The sequence below is a fragment of the Crocodylus siamensis genome, chromosome 1 (assembly GCF_052110815.1).
Source record: "Crocodylus siamensis isolate JL-2025a chromosome 1, ASM5211081v1, whole genome shotgun sequence".
NCBI classification, from domain to species: Eukaryota; Metazoa; Chordata; order Crocodylia; family Crocodylidae; genus Crocodylus; species Crocodylus siamensis.
In genome coordinates this window covers 368384505-368405754 of record NC_143395.1, presented here as the reverse complement: position 1 = coordinate 368405754, position 21250 = coordinate 368384505, and the positions used below count along the sequence as shown (strand labels likewise).

At 44.6% G+C, this 21250-nt stretch overlaps 2 protein-coding genes across 2 annotated transcripts in view; one reads left to right on the top strand and one right to left on the bottom strand.

The window, feature by feature from the left end:
- The window catches only part of LOC149875036 (putative guanylate cyclase soluble subunit beta-2), a 35783-nt gene extending 23839 nt beyond the window's left edge, over positions 1-11944 (top strand). Inside the window, exons 11-15 of the mRNA XM_090050864.1 lie at positions 2409-2557; positions 3585-3731; positions 5403-5557; positions 9990-10153; positions 11815-11944. Of these exons, the coding sequence (XP_089906990.1) occupies positions 2409-2557; positions 3585-3731; positions 5403-5557; positions 9990-10153; positions 11815-11936 (737 nt within the window). The 3' untranslated portion in view covers positions 11937-11944. The remainder of the gene's footprint in view (positions 1-2408; positions 2558-3584; positions 3732-5402; positions 5558-9989; positions 10154-11814) is intronic.
- Positions 1-21250, bottom strand: part of FAM124A (family with sequence similarity 124 member A) — a 193796-nt gene that overhangs the window by 171432 nt on the left and 1114 nt on the right. The gene's annotated exons all lie outside the window — the stretch shown is intronic.

Sequence of the window (21250 nt, the reverse complement as noted above, 5' to 3'; positions counted from 1 at the left end):
CCCTGGTGAAAGGTGAGGAGGGGCGCCTTAACCCCAGCCCCCCACCTTTGGGTGGGCCTTGGAGGCAGCTGGGGAAGTGGTGGGGGCCAGGTATGCCCACTTTTAGGCACCTGAGCCCAGCAGGGATACGAGGTCCTGGAGACCCCGGAGGAGGTAGTATGGAAAGCATTGGGAGGCCCTGCACAGAGTAGGGCTGAAGTGCAAGTAGGCCTGAAGGACAGCCCAAGGGGTGTTCTGAGTAGGGCCAAATGGGAATAAACTTGAAGGACAGTGCAAGGGCCAGCCCCATGAGAAATTGTGCCTGGTGAGAGGCTTGGGGCAAAATTATCCCAGGGTTTGGCATAAGGCTGACCCACATAGAGTAGGGAAACTTGCAGGAACCAAAGGGCTGTGTGGCAAAGCCAGTATGAGTGTAGTAAATCCTGATGGCCCAAGAGGGGTCACTCAAGGAGGAGCAGGGCAGTTGAGTGTGGCAGAGGCCCTCGTGAGATATGGGGGGGAGTAGAAGAAGCCTCCTGTGAGAGGGGAGGTGGTGTGAATGTGTGCGTGTGTGGAGCCCAATTTTGGAGTCAGTTTGCTCCAGTGTCAGGCTGGGAGTAATATTAATCTGGATGCCATATGTGAGGCATGGGCAGTGGTGTAAGGGAGGTCAGAGCCACAGACAGTGCCCCCTGGCATTGGGGCAGCAATGAGCAGTCTCCCGCATGTACCATCTGTATATGGTAACAACAAAGTCATGGCAGGTGGGATTGGGTGGATTGCCCCATAGAGACAGGTGGGCAGGCTGTCATGAGACCCGGCCCTGAGAGCTGCCATTTGTCATGCTTTCCATGAAGGCAAGGACCAGGTACAGACATTAGTTTTACTGGTATAAGTGATTGGAAACTGGTCTATACTTGTAACAGAACAGAAATTTGGCGCACATACATTGGCTTAAAAATGGTGGAACCCGGTCTAAGATTTCCTCTGCCCCCACAAAGAGTGAATGCGTGATCTGTTTGCTACCGATCTAAACTACGCCACTTACAGAAAACTCTGCAACTTGGATCAATTCCACCTCAGGCTTTTTGAATGTCTGTGCCTATCCAAAATTATTACTTGTAGACTGTTTTTAATCTGAAGACTACTAAAACAAGGAAGGTTGATTTAATGAAGTTCCATTTAGCACAGCACTTCAAAGATGCTTAAATTCTGAACTCCTGGTCAAACACTCAGTTGTGAGCTCAAAATACATTTCCTCACTTCTCCCATCAGACAGACATCAAATACAGCTCCTAACCCAGCAGTGTGATAAGGGGGTCCAAGTGGGACACTAGCCCCAGCTCCTGACTATGAGTGGGTGCCCTGGGAGTCTTTGCAATGGCAAGTGCAGCCTTGTGCTACCAAGCCATATAGACAGGCCTACCGATGTATCTGGAGGGCAGGGTGCAAGTGGGACAAATAGCATGGCAGCCCCCCACGGGAGTCTCTGCCACAGCAGACACAGCCCTTTTCTCAGTAGCAAATCTGGGGGTAGATAGAGCGAACAGGGCACCAGGGCCAGTTCCCAGGGAACCCGTGTTAAGAGACTGCTGCAGCTGAAGCTGACACTGCTACAGCAGCAGTGGCAGCAGTAGTAGCTGCCTTCAGTGTGTGAAGAGCTGGGGGAAAATAAGACTTAATTCCTCCTTCCCTCACCTCCAATGCAGTCTCCAGTGGTTGCCATATCCCCCACTCACCCTCCCTGTGCAGTGAAGGACCTCACTCCACCCCTGTCCACCCCTAACTTTGAGCTTCTGACTCCTCAGCTCACAGGCACATGTTAAATGAGAGCATCTGAGCTTCAAAATGTGACTGTGAAGAACTGTGAGCATGAAATTCAAGTTACTCTTAAAAAAAAATGTGCCTTCAATTCTGTTCTGAAAAAGGAATACTTGGGGAGGGGGCAGGGAGTTGTAAAAGACCCTCCAGCTCCAGTTGTGCAGCCTTAACATGAGGATTTTTCTGAGGTATTTGCCTTTCACTACCGATTCCTGGGAAAGGAGTAAACCCTTTTTTGTCAAATCCCATTTAAAGAATTGCATGGAATTTGTCAACAGGGCAAATTAAAAAGAGAAAACAAATGGTTAAAATTCTCCCAATTTTGACCACATGCCTTTAAATATTAAAAGTTATACTGGCATTTCAGAGGCATCTACAGAATGTAAGGGAATACACCCCATAGAAAAAGCAATATAACTTGGTACTTAACTCTCTCAGATTTCTTTGAGAAAGCCAGCTTCTGTAGTCTAAAGCCCTTATTCAAAGCCCGTTGAAGTATAAGAAAAACTGCTGGGTGACTGAGATCCTAAATTAGTCAATAGGAATTAGTTTGGTAAATGACAAAAATCTGTTGTCAACCTTTATCAAATATCTGATTTCTCCCTTAGGGGAATTTAATTCATGCACAATACTCTTCAGTGATGTAGTGACTTTTACAAATATCTGTGCTGCCTGTGAGCCCATTCAAATAGTGAACATGCTGAATTCAATGTATTCAAAGTTTGATCGATTAACCAATGTTCATGAGGTTTATAAGGTAAGCAGTCTTACTATTTGTCTTCTGGAAAAGTAGTGATATTTATTGTCATTTTGGTTCTCATACTTGCAGCTAGTCCTTTATTCATATTTTTGCCTTATTAAAAAAAAATTCTTGGTAGCTACAACAAAGTGAACCCCTATGAATATTCAAGATGATGGATTTTTATCCCGTGAAAGAGAATGGGGTGAAATCATCATCCCATATAACAGTCAACATTTTAGGATAAGGATTTTGCAACTTACCTATATTCCAGCCACACCATAAGGATTCACGAAGTAAGAGTTTGCTCTTGAAGAACTTGGAAAATATATAAGACAAGCCACAAGGGCCGTGTTTAGATGAGTGTGGATGTGTGGTATGTGGCGCCACAGACCCGTCTGCAGCGCCATACACCACACATGCAGGCATTCCCCATGCTACCTTGTGGCGGGGGAGGAAGGGACGGTTGACCCCAGAAGATCCCAAGGTAAAAAAACCTGCACCTTAAAAAAGCAGGGCAGTGTTTGTGGCAGCAGAACATGCCACCCAAAGTGGAGCCTGGCCTGCTGGAGTTGTTCTCCAGCTGCTGGCCAGGCTCCCAGCTGCAGGAACACCATGGCTGCACCTCCCTGAGGTGCCCAGAACCACAGGTAAGGCTGCTAGGACTAGCAAAGTTGCTGGCCCCAGCCTCCCCTACCTCACCCAGGATAACCTGTCGAGTGCTAGAGGGCATGTGGCACGGGTGTTCCCAGGGAACAAGAAGCAGCAGCGCAAGGTGTGCCACTGCTTTTTGTCACCAGGGAAACAAAGGTGTGCGTTTGTATGGACATGGCCAAGGAGTTCACTCAGTCATTTCCTAGATCCATGCTTGGGTCTGTCATATGTTCCATACTTCAGTGGAAGATAAAAGCATTTAGCCCCTCATGGTACTGGACTTTTGGGTTATGTTCTGTGGTCCATTGAAATCAACGGGGTTTTTCCCATAGATTTCAGTGGTTTTCTGATCAAGCCCCTAATAATTACAGCATTTTCCCATGTTTATCAGGTTGAAACAATAGGCGATGCATACATGGTGGTTGGAGGAGTCCCCATACCTGTTGCCAGTCATGCAGAAAGAGTGGCCAATTTTGCCCTAGGCATGCAAATTGCTGTCAGAGAAGTGATGAACCCAGTCACCGGAGATCCTATTCAGGTAGGGAACAGTTGAAATCACTGTTTGATATAAAATACTACACTTGGGCCTTGACTCAACAAAGCGCATGACCATACACTTAGCTTTAAGCAAGAACTCCAGTCTTACTGAAAGCAATGAAACTGAAACATATGCTTAAGGGAAAGTATGCATTTAAGTGCTTTCCTGAATCTGACCATCAGGATTCAATCTTGCAAGTGCCAAAACTCTCATCTAGAATTCAGCAGAGTATTTAGGCATCCATTTAACTTCAACTGTGCAAGCAGGCCCACTGACAACTTACAGGAGTGAGTACTTAGGGATCTATTCGATTGCTGGCATCTGTGTCCATGGATAATTAGCAAGTTACTTAATGACTCCTGCATAAGTTAAAAAAAAATGACTCCATGATTTATTCCAACATTGCTTCTCAACTGTCTGAGCTGCTTAACAAGGACCAGGGCTGGGACTTGTTTCTGGTTGTTAAGCAAGAGGAAGTAATTTTACAAATCACCACTGCATTAGTATTAAAATGCATTATTAACTACTAGCTAAAAGGATGACTGACTTCAAGGTATTAGAAAATGCACACAAGGCAACAGTGCACCATAAAGAATAATTCAGAACTTCTTCTAGCACCACAGTTTGCTGTTGGTATTTTTTCTGGAATTAATTTACCCTAAGACAGTGGGAAACACTTTTATCCTATGCCAATTGGTGGCTAGACAAGGCATGATGTATTTCATGACTGGGTATCTGCTGCGGTGAATGTATGGTGGACTGCTAAGAAGGGTCCAGAAGCATGAGTTTCAGCCTAACTCCAGACTGGTGCCAAAGACTGTCCCTGGAAAACAAGGATAATCAAGCCATAAATGTGTACTTGGTCATTCAGGCTGAAAAGTCCAAGGCTGCTAGATGTGATGCTGGCCACATCAAATCCCTTGTGTGCCACTGGAGACTGAAACCATTGTGCCTTTACCGTGCTAGTCCAGTGGGATACTAGGCTCAGGTGGACCTTTGATCCTATGACCTTGTCTGATATACTGAAGTTAAGTTTGTTCTGAGATGTTGATACAACTTCTGGTAGTCAGTAGGCTACTGCCCTTTGCACAGAGTGAATATCTTCCTGACTTAATTACATCTGTTCTCTGATGCAAGAGAATCTTGTCCTTTACAAACCAGAATTGCTCTAAGAAACAAGTGCCTTTTCCTGTAGTCACTAGTTAAACACCTATTACAGTAGTACCTTATCAGTATGTTTCCATTGATGGGGGTTGTGCCACTCCCATGAAATCAGAGAGAGTTGTGCCCACTTCATGCCCAGCTGAGATTTATCTCTTTATCTATCTATCAATGTTGTAAGCAGGGCCAGAGATAGACATGCAACATATAGAAAACACCAGAACATTCAGCCAGTCCTCCTTTCATTTCACCATTTGGGTGAATTGTAATATCAGCTCCATTTTCTGGAAACCGGTAAGATAATCTCTTGCTATGACCTTGAATAGCAGTTTCCAAAATGCACTACAGGTTATGTCTGATGATCAGTTCTAGTGCACAAACTGTTGCTTAGATGCTGCTTAGTACCCTTCAGTGGAGTGGTGGATAGGGAAGGGCAGCTGACTGTTATTGATGGTCAGAATGAGGAGCCAATACAATTTTCCAAACTTCCTGTTGTATTTATACCAACAGATTAGAGTCGGGATCCACACAGGACCTGTATTAGCTGGCGTAGTTGGTGAAAAGATGCCCAGGTACTGCTTGTTTGGAGATACTGTCAACACAGCTTCTCGCATGGAAAGTCATGGACTTCCTAATAAAATCCACCTCAGTCCAACAGCATTCAGGTAGAATAAAAATGTTAAATAAGGAGAGTCTATTCTGCTTGTGCCAGGGCTGTCCAACTGGCAGTCCATGGACCTTGGCAGCCATCTCTCCAGTTGCCATGTGGTGGGTTGTGTGCCACTGCCAGCAGGCAGGGAAGCTGTGGGTTACCAGCACCACTGCAGCCTATGCAATGGAGAGGCTGTGGGGCCACCCCTTCAGTGCACAATCTGAGGAGTGCGTGCCTCAGAGATTTCACTCAGGTGCCACAAGCAGCCCCTGACCTCTCCAAAATTGAACAGCCTAGGCTTATGCCATCAGGACACAAATAGTTAACTACTTTGGCTGAGACCCAGGATAGACACCGAGCCCTGATCTGAAGCTTATACTTAAGCTGGCAATTTTTTGAGCTAGAAAAGCATGCATGATACAGTTTCATTTTTACACTTGTTAATAATTTGAAAACACTTCACCAGGGGATATGCTTTCTTACAGTGTGCTTCAAAATTCACACAGGCACTCATTGCTCCAGGAGGACCCAGAAAAAAATGCCTGTTAGCAAGCACATAAGACTTTATTGTTGCAGACAGTCAGAGCTTTGCAAGGAGATGTGCACCCCCAGCTAAGGTTGCGTTGTCAGACTAAAGCAACAAGCAGTGCTGAGTGGAAGGACTGTTATGCAGATCTAGGAAAAACTGTAGTTGTTACACTATTTTGCAGAGGTGTATGGTGTGCAAACTCTATTATTATGTACAAGCACTTGCATAAAGAACTATCTACAGCAAAGAAATATCAGACTTCTTACTGCCCTTGCAAGGGTTTCAGACCTAGCCTCCTGCTCCCCCTCCACCAGACTGTCCTGTGGGAGTGCTCTACATTCCAGGAGAGCTCACTTTGTGCCACATCAGCTGCTCATTTCTGTATTTGGCCTTTTTTTCTGGTCAAATGTCTGCCCCCTTTCTGACAGCAAGGCCTTGCCTGTGATGCTGTTTAAAAAAATTGACTGCAGTACACTTGGTCCATATGTATACTCTTACTTCACAGTAAGGGCACATACATACATTTGGGGTGGTTAGGGGGATGTTAGATCACGTTAAAAATGGCCATCTGATCTAACATACCGTATTTTTCGGACCATAAGACGCACCCCTCCTGGAGCCTCAGTCTCCGCGGCAGCGAGTCCCTCCTTCGGACTCCTGCCCCGTCTGTTCCAGCCGGCCATTTTTATTGCCGGCTCCCGGCCACCGGCACGGGCGCCGGCTTCCGGTCTAAACAAGCGGCGGATGTCCCGCTCGGGCTCCGCCGCCTCCACGGGCAAGCTCCGCCCCATCTCCCCGGGACACACACCTTCGGACCATAAGACGCACCCTCGTTTTCCCCCCCACTTTTGGGGGGAAAAAAGTGCGTCTTATGGTCCGAAAAATATGGTAGTTCGCGTAGGTGCAGACCTTACACTTAGATCCCTAGTTAGTTCAGTCTAAGTGCGGACTGTACAGAACTTCCAGGAAGGCTAGATTGGCCTAAAAATGATGGACCTGATCTAAGGTAACCCTACCTCTGAGGTAGTCTAACTTACTTCAGGTTGGGCATTTTTAGACTGATCTAACCATCCCTAACTTCTATACAGTTCCCAAATAATATTTTCCTACTGGCCCCCTCTCCCAGCCAGTCCCAGCTCCATACCCCAAGACCACCAAACCCCCCATCCCACAAACTGCTCCCAGTGCCATTTTTATCAGTGTTCACCGATGCTGGGAGCTGAGTGTGTAAGTCCTGGGGCGGGGGGAGGGCAAGGAGGTATGGAGTGGGGGGGGGGGGGTCATTGGGTCAGGGGCTAAAAATAGCCCCTGGTCCTGGAGGGTCCTGGAGAGAGCTGCCCATCCCCCTCTCCTCCTGTGGGCCCTGCAAGTCTTCTGGATCCCACCACACTCTCCTGGACCTCAGTAACCCCCTTGTGGACCCTGCCTGTCCCCCAATCCCCCCCGTGGATGCCGCTTGCCCCTGCAATCTCTCCACTCCCTCCTGTGGGCCCTGGCTGCTGCCTCAAACCTCCCTGCAGACCCTGCCTCATAAGCAGTGAGAGAGAACATTATTTGGGGGGTGTGGGGAGCTGAGCCCACCTGACCTCCACCTCTCCCTCCTGCAGGGCCATTGTGAGGCCGGTGTGCCCTGGTACAGTATGTGGCGGTAGAGGACTGGCTGCATGCCAAGCAGTGCCACGTGCTATGGGATGGCGGTGTCGTGGTGCTGCTGCAGTCACCAGCCACTGTGAAAAGTTTGGGGGGGGGCTAAGCCCCATTAGTCCTGGCCCTCTGCTACTTATGCCCTGCCTTCCCCCCGATCCCTCCATAGACCCCCTGATGCTCCCCTGAGCCTGCTTGCCCCCAATTACCCATTTTGCAAGTTCCAGAGGGTTTCTGTGGGAATAACTTGGATGGCCTGTTTTGAAGACTTTGTCATACTTTCCATAGTTACACAACCCTGAAAAAGACACTATGCATGCCCCCGTTGCCATCACCTTCTGGATATTCCAGTTCTGATTATACACCTTGTTCTCAGCTTCCCAGACAGGAGCGTACTTCACTATGATTTATGATTTGCTCATTTGTACTGGTCACCATTTTTCAGAATATTTCACAGATAAACTACTTTTCTAGGGGCATTCAAAGCAATGATGCTTCAAGATAAAATTTCTGAGGCCTACCATAATTTAGCACTTGACATGTGGTTTAACCATGTGTTTCAGCAGTAAATAACTTCCAAGAGCTGTCTCTCCCTGTGGCAATTTTTTCCTGACCCAAAATAATACAGTCCTACCCTGCATTTCTTGTTCAGGCATAATTCCTGAGCTAAATAGAGAGCTTTGCCTGGGTTCGAACTTGACAGTAGCTTGACAGTCACTCTAAGTGTGAGGTAATGGACCATAATCATAATTCAGTCTTCTTGAAAAAATGGTCAGCATCTAGGTATCTTGGGTATTGGTTCATGCTGGACAGTTACCCAAAAGCCATGAAACGTTAGGCATTAGCACTATAGTATCAGATGTTTTCCATGGGAATACTGCCAGAGACAAGCAACTTTTGAGATGACAAGATTTACCTGCTGTTATGTAACACAGGAAAAATGTTATAAAAATGGGGAGCATCCACAGCAAAATGGTTCAGTCTCAGAGTTGAGGACTACAGGGCCTGTTTAACACTGAACTGTGCTCTACCAGCACAAATTCACCTGCTGCAATAAGACGGTCAAAATCCTTCTAGTTAAATCTGGTTCCATTGGAAACTCTCTGGATGAAACATTCTAAAGTTAAGAACTCAAAATATTTTTCCCTACCAAAAATTACCATCATGACCAGGGATAGTCTTCAGGGTAACTTTATGCAAACAACACTATCTTAATGGCACTGACCTGACCCAGAGCTCCTCTGTTGAATTACAGATCAATTCTTTTGTACTGTTTGCATCAGAGAGCTAACAGAGCTCAAAGAGAGACAGCTGGGTTCCTTTCTGACAACATCACCATTAAGTACCACAATTTTTACTAGTGGTGTTGATACATGAACCAGAAAAGCATAGCTTGCAGGCCTGAGCTAGGTACAAACATTCAAAAAGCCGGAGGTAAAATCAGTCTTAGTTATGTGGTTTTCTCTAAGCGACATAGTTTAGATCAGAGTTTGGAATTTAAGCATCTCTGAAGGGTTTTGCTGGATGGAACTTTATGGAATCAACCTGCCTTGTTTTAGCAGTTTTCAGATGAAAAACAACCCACAAGTGCACCTTCTAGCTAGGTACGTATATTCAAAAAACCCGAGGTGGACTGGAACTAAGGTGGTTTTCTGTAAGTGGTGTAGTTTAGATCCACAGTGAACAGAACATACATTCGCCCTTTGGTGAGAGGGGCAAATCTTAAACTAGGTTCCTCCATTTTTAAACCAGTCTGTGTGTGCTGAACTTCTGTTCTGTTATGCGTATAGACTGGTTTCTGATCACTTATACTGATAAAAATGTAATGTTCGTACCTGGCCTCGGTGTGCAAGAGTAATATGGCACTTCACATGCATTTTACAGGGTTACTTTCCTGCCTTTAACTGTATCTTGCATTAAGCTGAGCTTTGTTGCATCGTGGCCAGACAAAACAGAAGATGAATTTGTTCAGCTCCAATCTTGTGCTATACCATGCCTGAAATCAGAGGGTCTCCAGATAGCCCCTGTTTTCCTTGAGCCATGACCCCACTTCCAAGGTTGTAACCCAGTTTTCATTCCAAGCCTAGCTATAGTCATTGAATTTTTGCTGCTCTAAGTTTCTGGGTGCTCTTCCAAAAGAGCCACGGTAAAGGACAAAGCCTGAAAGAGAGGCTGTTGATGACGTCAGTGAAGCTAGTCATGTGTACAAAGCTATGTGCATAAGCACAAAATTGTTTGTTCTGATGTTTGTCATGTGCCGTCCGTTGCACAGAGCTCTGCAGAACTGTGGGTTCGAAATAGCTGAAAGGGGAGAAATTGAGGTAAAAGGCAAAGGAAAAATGAACACCTATTTTCTAAGGAGGAACCTGCATGCAACTGAGGATGAAATCATGGGAAGAGCAGAAGAGCGGCACTTCCAGCACACAGATCTGAATGGTAAGTGAAGAGAGACTTCTTGGTTTAAGCATGGGATATAAAATGGAATTTCTCTTAATTGATCTAAATCTAGCATATATTTTATAGTAATTCCTACTCTTTCTCTTGTGCTTTCTCTTATATTAAATGTGCATCTGATACTTGACTTCGATTTAAAATCTATACGCTCAAATGTATAACACAGTAGCTCAAGCAATTACTTTCACCCCATTGGGCCTGAATTTCAAAGGTGCTAGCCTCTATAGTTCCACTGATTTCAGTGATATTTATGAGTTATTTAGTATATTGATAATGAGGCCTATCTCTGAAAGAAATTGCATGTTCTAGGGATTAATTTTAACTCAACAATATATACAGTGATAAAAACAATGAGTTTGAATTAAATGTGACTGATGTTTGAATTTTTGCGCTTTGACAACTGTGCTATAGCCAGCTCAGTTCAGCTAAAACAAATAATTCAACTTTTCTTCAGGAAGTCTGACAGGAATAAGGGATGAAAGTATTGGAAGGATAGTTCTGAGACCAGAAGAGGAATGGGAAATGGAGGAAAGACAGAGTAGGGGACAGGGAATGCAGAGTTGGCAGCTATAACAGGGGAAGGGAAATCAAACAGGTGATCAGCAAGGACTCATTAATGTTCAGAAGCATGTTTGACTTGGTGATTTTAAGTTGCTGGCCTTCCCTTGCCTGTTATCACCAAAATGGCACCAAGACTCTTGAGAAGAGTGCCTCCTACTGAACAAACCCTCCAGTTAGAGACATAGGGAATGGGGGTAGTTTTCCCTTTCTCGCACTGCTATGTCTGTTTGAGCAGAAGAGCTCTGAGGGGCTATGCACTGGTCCTCATCTGCAGTCCAGTGCCCTGGCTTCTGAGAGAGGGAGCCAACACAATCCATGATTAACACAGTCAGGCACTCAGTGGAGTGGAGCTAGCTGAAAAATGAACTCTTTTTTTTCTTTTTCCATTTTTCTTTGAAATGCTTATCAACTGGTATGTTATGTGGGTAACACAGAAAAACAAAATGCAATGAACATGCCAGGACAACAAGCACCTACTTCAGTCCAGATGTAAAATGCCTTTCACTTTCATTTACTTCATGTATCATGTGATGCAGCATTAGGTCACTGCCTTATCTAAACAGGGAAATGTCACCAAACTGGGATTGCTAGGGACCAAAAGTGTATCAGTGCAATTCCCACTTCACATTGTGGTGGGTTACTATGGCTTCTGGCCAGGTCTAAGAGTTTTGAATTTCAGGGATGTAAAAACAGCCATAGATTTCTAAATTCCCCCATGGCACATGAGACAATCTTTAACCTTTAGTCAGCATGTGGCAAACAAAAGATATACTATATGCCATCAAGGTCAAAGGTCTGGAAATGGAGAGCAGTTAAGCTAATTACCCACTTGTCCACCTAATTTGCACGTGCCATTGTGGTAATTGCATACACAAATACTGCTGGACAATTTGCACAAGGTTTTGGGGGAGGGGGTTTAATGTTTTTTTTGAGAGGGAGAAACTTTAAACCTGTGGCCTGTAAAGACTTCCCTCTCCTCTTCACCCTTTTCAGACCCCACTTTCAGTTCTTTTCCCTATAAATGTCTCTTTCTGAAGGCATGCATTATTACTGCACTTTCTCCCTCCTCCCACTTTTTGAAGATGCACTTGCTCTGGGAAACCAAGGCAGCAGGAGTGATGCTGTTATGACGTACGCTGACAGCGAGCAGCTGCAAACCGCAAGCAGCAATGCAGATGGCGAGTACATCAAGGGTTTGTTTTAAAATATTCCTCATGCTTTATTTTACACAAGGGGCATGGAATTGAGGATGATCCAAATTAGCTCAGCAAATTTCAGGTCATAGCTCGTGTGGTCACCATGGTGATAAGTGCCTGAGGGCCAGATATTTTGAAGGTATTTATATGCCTAACTTCAATTGATTTTACTGGGAGTTAGGCACCTAAGTACTTTTAAAAATATGGCCCTTAGGGTTTGGTATGCCTCAGCATTGCAAATCACTGAGGCAACTTCCCCCCCCCGGCACGCACATGCGCGCGCGCGCACACACACACACACACACACACACACACAAACTAGAGTTAATCGTGGCTTATAGTAGCTTTGCTCATCTGTTTTAGCAGTTTGCTCCCATTCCATGGCTGACCATTGATGAGCGAAACTAGCACAAATCCTCACTGTAGGCAATACCTAGTGTGAACACGTCCTTGATCAATCTACCCAGGGAAAACAGCTAAGGTTTTACAACAGGGTTTGTGCAGGTTTTAAACAAAATTATAGCTTACAGGGGGTTGTCAGTTGATTTGAGCAATACTGAATGCTTTTAAACCAAGACTTTAAAACATGCTCTTTAACACAGTTTTATAACCACTTTTGACCTCATTTACTTTTAGTAACCAGACACTTATCATCTGGTTTAGCCACAACTGTGTTTAGGCCTTGTTGTTACTACGGCATAGTTGGTTAAGGTCCTGCTTGCCTTTTACAGATGGGCTGTTACACTGTTTAATCAGCACTTTGGCTACTGGTGATGCCATACAGTCTATCTTCCAGTCCTTACCCTCAGAGCTACTGGTACTGAAGCCTCCTCACTTTAAAAAGCAGAGTCCACTTCTTCCCTAATAGATCTTTAGGGGGTTCTTCATTTCTGCTTCATTTCAGCTGTCCTTTTCTGTTTCTGGGACTTGCAGTCCACAAGAGACTTTTCTACTCTTGCAATCTATGTTCTGAGAGATGTTCAGTTCCTCAGAGATGGGCGGCAGCAACACCCTAACACGGGTATTAAAAACAGCAGCCCCCATGCATCTAGAACAGGGCTCAGCAACTTGTTCGGAGCAGCAGTCTGAGATAATGCAGCTTGGTCCAAGGAAGGCTGGCACTTCTGACCTGGCCACCACAGCCACCATTTCTCCCTGACACCAAATTGCAGCTGACATGCGAGAGACCCAGCTGCCACCTAGTCCCTGCCACTGCTGCAATGCCACAAATATCCAGGCTCTGCAGGCAGGATGGAATTGCTTGGAGGGCTGTTGGCTGTCTAGAACGTAACTTCACTTTAGAGCCTGTCAGTATTGCCTCCGATCTGCTGGAAAGGTGGTACAGAGAATGACAAGGAACATGCCCTCCACTTTTATCCTTGTACTCTCCTCGTCACCTCATGTCTGTTCCTTTGCCTCAGTTAGACTCCACATTTTCCTTCTCCCTGCCACTTAGTGACCTGGTTCATAGCTTGCCTTTGCTTGGAGGGTTAGTTTGTGGTGCTGCTTTGTTACATGGGAGTACAGAACCTGATACATGACAGATGACAACAGAAAGCAGAAACAAAGTCACAGCTGTGTCAGATAAACCTGCCCTGAAAGCAATCAGCCTTACCCATGAGAATAGCTGTTCTCACCGGACAGTGCAAGAGCCTAAGAAAGGGCACCATCAATTTTGCCAGCACTTTCTCATGGGATGGCTAATAAGCTAGAGCTGTTCACAGGACTGAGGACTGCTTGGAGATTTTACTGGCTTTTTTCACACCTCCTTTTTGTTCTCGCTTGTTATCTGTCAGAGGCTGAAAGCAACGCGCTTAATGCAGAGCATTCAAAGTGGGAAGATGAGCAGCTGCTTGCTGATCAGACAAGGACACCGCCCTTCAGCGATGGCACTGTACAGTCTAAGTTTTGTGTTTTGTCATGATAAAAGGCAAATAAGGAACAATGGCATTCAGCACTTTGTTATAAACTATTTCAATGAAAAAGATGAGGTTTCATTCCTGATGTAAAACAAAAACAATGCTGAGTAATAAAAAAAGATGAACAGTAACTTTCAGAGCTTTTGCTATCAAGTTCTTAAACGAGACAGCTGAGGTTTTATTTATTTTTTTATTTAAAACAACCTTATACTGTATAGATCCTCCCTGCCCAGCCTGTGCTCCAGCCCTGCCCCCTCCGCATTTGATGGTAAGACTCAGATCTTCAAAGTATTTAGGTACGTAACTCCCACCGTTATAACTGAATACTCAAATACTTTTGAAGACTTGGGCTTTGGTTCCTGACAAAACAACAGCATTCCTATTCCTGTGGGCCTGTACCACTGGCATAGTCTATAGCAGACAGTTTTCAATCTTTTTCCATTTGCGGCCCCCTTTGGAAATTTCAAATGGAGGTGTGGAAACCTTTGAATTGTAAGTGCCAGTATTCACATGCTTTTGATTGATTATAGTAATCTTTTGCAGACCCTTAGACATAGTCTGTGGACCCCCAGGGGTCTGTGGACCACAGGTTGAAAGCCACTAGTCTATAGACCAGTGTCAAAGACATGACCCTAGAGCTGTCTCATCCACCTCACAGGACTCCCCCTGGGGCTGTAAATTTGGTAGGTAGATGAGCCCCAGAGCCACAGCAATTAATGCTGCCACCACTTGTCCACTCACCAAATTTCCAGCCAAAATGGGAAGCCCTACAGGCTGGGGCCAGCCTGTGAAGCCATGTCATCTGGCATGCAAGGCCAGATATCTGATGGTGGGAGGAGCAGCAGCTGCTGCAACTTCAGGAGCAGCAATTAATACTGCTGCTGTCAAATTTCCAGCCCCACAGGCAGCTCTGCAGGCCAGATGACACAGCTCTGGGCTCTGGATCTGGCCTACAGACCAGCTCCATGCTCTGAATATAGTCTGTGGAGCTGGATGAGTTTGACACCTCTGGTGGATAGGATGCTGGCAATCCATTTACAACTGCTTAAATATGTGCTCATACCTTCCTCTAATTCCCTTAGCTGAGTGTCAGATGTTTGTTCTTTTGTTTCTGATGTTCATAGAATCATAGAAAATTAGGTTTGAGAAGGACCTCATGAGGTCATCTAGCCCAGGCCCCTACTCAAAGCAGGACCATCCCCAATTATATTGTCCCAGCCAAGGCACTATCTAGCTGGGTCTTAAAAATCTCTAAGGATGGGGATTCCACAACCTCTCTGAGTGATTTATTTCAGTGGTTTACTACCCCCCTAGTGAGAAAGTTTTTTCCCCAGGGTCTGTCCCCCCAAATAGACTCATTGCACATAAATGTAACTTGCCACCTTTCATCTTAAGATCATCTCGATGTGAAGCAATTTGGAGGGCAAGTATTCTTTCTGCTTAACAAGCACAGAAAGGCAAAGTGATTTGCCACAGTTATAAAGTGAATATGAGGGAGAACTGGGTCTCCTAGCTGCCAGAATCCCTTATTTTTACAAGCTGATCTAAAATAGAAGTCCCACATGCACAAAATGTTTGAGGCCCTGGCAATAATTCAGGGAACACAAAATTATTCAGCATGAGGCAAGTGATTCCAGTGTGACCCTCCAATGCTGGTAGTGACTGACAGGTATGTTTTGTGGGCCAGGGGAAAGGAAGGCCCAGTGGGACTGTCATTCTATGTCACAAGGGCCAAGTATCTAAATACAAACAACACAGGGTGCTTGTAGGTATTCAGGGATGCTGCTTTGACATGCTATAATTACAGCGTGTCGGAGCTGACTCAATTAATTGAGTCTGCTGAAGCATGATAAATAGCATGCTCCAGCAGCCTCTGTGACTCATGTATTCAGCATCCCTGTGCTTCAAAATGGAGGCTGGGGCACTTTAACTAAAGCTCATCTAAAGCTCAAGCTCATCTAAAGCTCATTTTAAAGCTTGCTTTAACTAGAGCACCTCCACTGCCACTTTGAAGCATGGGATGCTGAATACACAAAGTGCTGTGGCACTTTAATTAAAGTGTTCCGCCCCCTCGCCCCCTCTGAGCAGTCATAGCAAAGAAGAGATGCATTTCATAGGTAGAGAGATTGAGTGACATACTGACCCTAGAGAAGTGCTTCCCCCTTACACCAAAGTTGGTGAGGCATACAGGTAGGGAAGTCCCAGGGTATTTTACTTTCTAGGGCTTTCATTTTTTTTTAACTTAGTCTCCAGTATTACAAACCACATCATGAATTACAGTGGTGATACGTAGGGGGTGCACAGGGGTGCATGTGTACCCCCTGAGAGTGCCGGTGCATGCCATTTAGGCGATGGGCGGGGGGGCAGGCAAAAGTACCAGTGCCCACCCTGCAAGTGCTGGCCAATCACTGCAGCTGCTCCCGGAAGTGGCCATAGTCACTTCTGGAAGCAGCCGCAGTGATTGGCCATCGCGAGATTGGCTGTGGGGGTCCCCCTGAGCAGCAAGATCAGCCATGGGGGGACCCCCCCCCCGGCAGCGATATCAACTGTGGGACCCCCTCTGTCAGCAGGACTGGTTGTAGGGGGGGGGCACATGGCCCCCTCAACTAAGGTGGTACCAGTTGCCCATGTCATCCATGAATTAGGAGATCGCCTATGATTATGAGATGTTGCCCTGCAACATTTTTCTTGCCATTTATAAAAGAGCCAGGGTGAAGCTTCACTATAAACAGTCTTCTGGATCAGTGAGCAAAACCCCAATTAATATATAGTCAAGGGGCTTCATAAGGGGACAGGAGCCTTTCAAATCCCACTGTTACCCTCAGTCATGCTTGAGCCTCACCTCAGGAAGCTTAAATGGATACACTAAACTCTTTCTCAAGTCAATACCTCTCATTCTTAACTAAAGTGGGAAATCACGAGTACCACGAAATCCCTTTTTAAGGTTATGGCCCATACCAGCCCATTGGGTTTAGGAATGACTACTATAGGGCTGTACACAAAAAAAAAAAAAATCAACATTTTGGCTTGGTGGCTGAAGCAAAAAATAAAATAAAGAAAGGCAGTAAGTTATATCAGTGTGCAACAGGCTGTTTTGGGGAACAGAAACTGGGAAGATCAGCAGCAGAAGCACAAGCACAAGCACTTTGGATTGACCTGAAATGGAAGTTTATTGGAATATTCCACCAGAAGAATTCAATTGGGGTCAAATGAAATATTTCCTTTGATATGAAATGAACCGTTTTGTTTCATTTTCAGATCTTTCTTAATACTTAACACTAGATTCACAAGGGGACTTGGGCCTTGAGAAGGTGCTGTCTCCCACTCAAGTCCCAGTGATTAAACCTCATTCAGAGCCAGAACTTGGGCTGTCCACATATCAGGTAAGTGCCCTCACCATTGCATAGTGAAGAGAGGGAAGAAAGAGAGACCCTATAGCCTTGTGTAGGAGGCTTACAGGGAGGCAGGATTCTAGCTTTTCCTCCAAAGAACAGTAAAATGTGTCATAAAAATGGAACAGCTTCAATCAGAAAGATTGAGAGTGCCCCCACCCAGAATATCCTACAGTTTGTTGGTAAGAGCACCTGGGAGAGACCAACCTCAGGTCATATATTTTCTCTGAATAAGGCAGGGTGGATGGGGGATTTGAACATGTATCTCCCATACTCTAGATAACTGAGGTTCCAAATAATTAGAGAGAGTGTCACCATCACCATGGCCATCTAAGTCCCTGTGAATCAATGGTCTGTTTCATATTTCCATAGTTTTTCTTTAAATACGGCCTCAGCCACTGGACACATGCACAATAGCTTCAGGTTGCCCCAAACTGCTGTTTCTGGCAAATAAATGAAAATCTGTCTAAACCCTGCTTTTCTACATTTTTTTAAGATCAGACAGCTGTCTCCAGAACAAGATGGAAGATGAACACGATATATGTAAACAAGTGGCCCTTTAAGGCATAGTATGGTACCCAGTTTGCTGCCTAAAGCGACTATGTTTGTCTGGAGCAGCTAATATGCCAATACTATGTAGCCTGTAGGATAAAATGTGAAAACATCTGTATATTTTTAAAATACTATCATGGCATAGAAATGCTTCTGTTTTTCTGCCTCTGAAAATACATTTCCTTTTGTGCCCAGCAGTTCTTCTGCTACACATCATGTAGGCAGATAGACAACCATGCAAGCCAGCTAGCTTGATACTATACTGAGTCTGATAGAGCCAGTCTTACATATGTTATATATTCACCTTTTCTCTGGCATCTGCATTGCACTTGGGAAAACACTCACACGCAAAGGGATGGGCTCCAGGGAATGTAGAAACATTATCTAGCACGGGAATACTCAATTAATTTTCAGCAAGCAGCTTTTATAATACATAACATGCAGTTAACATAATACACTTTGGTCTTTTGCCAGAGATTCTAAATGATTAGACTGTATCAGTTTACTCTTGAAACACTGATTAAAATCTCAAAACTTTCATAGCAAATGATGCATGAACCAGAGTCAGAAATGTGATGATTGAAATATTGCAATGTCACAGATTCATCACCCAGCCTTTCCAGTTATGCACATTTCAGCTGGCCCCTTAAATTCTCCATTCACCCGTCCTAGTGATCTGCTCTCACTCTCCCCCAGTTTCCCTCCCCTCCCCTCTTGAAAAGATAATAGCTAGACCTTAATTGAAGCAAACAGGTCATTAAAACTGTAATTTTTGCAGACATTTGCAATGACAGACATTCAGTCACTGCCAAAGACAGGCAAAGAAAAGAGGATTGGATGTTTTATGCACATTTAGCATTAGATTCTACCTAAAACCCAAGAAGCTAGGGGTTCTAGTCCCTCTCTTCAGCTACAAGAAATTTCTCTTAGGCACAGAATAAGAAAACAGCTACTCAACTTTTGCCCTGATACTTAAACTCTACCCTTGATAGAAGCTTTGACATACACTGACAACATTCATGTCCTTACTGAAATAAAAATACTGTCTCCGCCACTTCTTAGTGCACAGTCATCTCAAACAGCCTAGGGAGCTCGCAGCAGATAAGCCAGGCCAAGTCACTCTGATTAATTTTACAGCCTTTCTTGAGAAGAGCTCTCACCCCATCTTCTAAGATGCATCTAGTCCCTACTGGAATCCGGAAATGCTACATCATCATGCCTACTGTACAAAACACATTGTCCATCTTACTTGAGTTTTCTTTTAACAAGATACTTGACCAGCAACAAACTGCTACCAATCAAATAGTATGGTCTTTAGAGGTAAGGATATACTGGTTCAGTTTAAAAAAATGGCTGCCTGAATCTAGTTAACATAATATAAAGTTTTCAGCATGGCTGAATACCCATAAATCTCACTACAGTCAATAGAAACAGACTCCAAGTCACTGATACTCAGGCCATTTTTACTAATGTGCATGAACAGCATTGTGTATATCAGGGGTGTCAAACAGTCCACGGTTGGAGCTTGGGTAACTGGCCCACCAGGCTACAGATTGATGGCTACCAGAAGCTCGTGGGGGTTTGAGGGAGGGAGGGAGGCAGTGGGGCATCAACAAGGAGGACTGGCTTGCTGCATAATTTAGGGCCCTTGGGCCCTGGAGGACATTGCCATCAGTGGCAGGAGTGCAAGCAAGGGCTGCCGGCCTTGGTTACCCTCCAGCTGCTTCAGTCTTTGCCATCAGCATAGGCCCAGCTCCAGTTCCTGTGGTGCCAGCCCCACTGCCCACTGCTATGTGCTCTGCACTGGAGAGATGAGGGAGAGAGGGGGATGGAGGAGTGATTTGTTCAAGGTCACACATCATGTCCATCACAGAGCCAAGAGCTGGCTTCCATCTATTTAAATCTCACATCAGTACTTGACCCTGGCTTCCTCTCAACTTTGTATTTAGAAGTCCAACTGTTGGCAGACAGTTTTGATAATGTTAGCTTATCATTTTTTACATAAAAGTCCTCTACTGCCTTCAACTTTCTGACCACTGGTTTCTAAGCACTAGTCATCCCAGGGCATGGCACACAGCATTTAATCCTATATATGAGACTGCCTTAGAGATTTAACAAAAACAGTGAAAATATCATGGTGATTTCCCTTCCCTCTCTACAGCCACATATGTATCCACCTGGTTTACCATTTCTTTTACTCTAACCATTTGAACCCACGTTCTTAAACTCACCTGGCCCATGTAGTCTAACACAGTATTGTTACAGTACAACTTCTATATTATTTCAGGCCTTTTTCTTTGCTCTGGCTCAAGCTGTATGAATGCAAGGAAAAAAAATTGCTGAATGAGATCATTTTTTTCTTCTCATCTCAGACATTCAGCCTGCTAGTCAGGGTTACTGGAATAAAGCAGGGAAGTTCTTTTTCCATAGCAAGCCATCTGGCTGACATAGACTCACACTGATGCTAATCTGTTGGTTTCTTTCTATTATTTTTTTTCCTGTGGAACACTTCATCTGCAGCTGTAAATTCAGACCTGCTCCCTCTGTGCAGAGCATTCATTTTGCACACATATTTATTACCACATTATGCCCCATTGTAGGTGTCAGGAAATCATTGTTATCCTTGGTGTGTCTACGTTGTTCTAATGTCAGGGATGTACTTTCAAATGGAAATTAAGCAATTATGTTTCACATGGGGAAACCTGACAGATGCATAGATTTTTACACCACTGGCAATGTCGCTGTCACAAAAGCAGTCATTGCTCCCGGCGGACTGTCAAAGAAATATAATGTATTTCAAGAGCAAGGAGAAAAATGCAGGAGTAATTAACTGTGTGATGAGAGTTCATAGATCATGTAGCTGTTTAACTTCAAAATGTGATAATGACATGACAATGAGATTACTTAACTCATCCTTGTAAAGAAGGCTCAAAGAAGCAGATTAAAAATATAGACAAATGATTTCCACCATGTATTTCCCCAGCCCAATTTTAATCAAAATGATATAACAGATTTAACAGGTTTCTTCCTTTGTTAGATATTAGTTTAATTAAGCTGTAGTTCAAATATAGGAGAAGCTTTAGGCAGAGCACAGCACTAGACTGATTCAGTAATGTTTTTCCCTTTGTACCACCTTCAGCTTTGTAAGCTTTTTGGGGCAGAGAGCATCGTCAGTGTTACTTGCCTATAAAGGACCATGCACAGTCCTGGTGCTGCCTTTGAAACAGTAAGTGGGTGTTCCACTTAGCTCTACACATTCATTGTAATGCAGCACACAAGAAGACATTGGGTGAAATCCATTTCAAACCTTATGCCACACAGTCCTCCCCCACTTTGGTTTTTTTTTTTATATTGCAGGCTTTATTTAGCAATCTTTTGTGCAGCTCTCATGTGTCTTTGGTCATTAGCCTAATACTTCTCCCCAGGGTGTGACAGACCAACAGCAATATGAACCTGGCA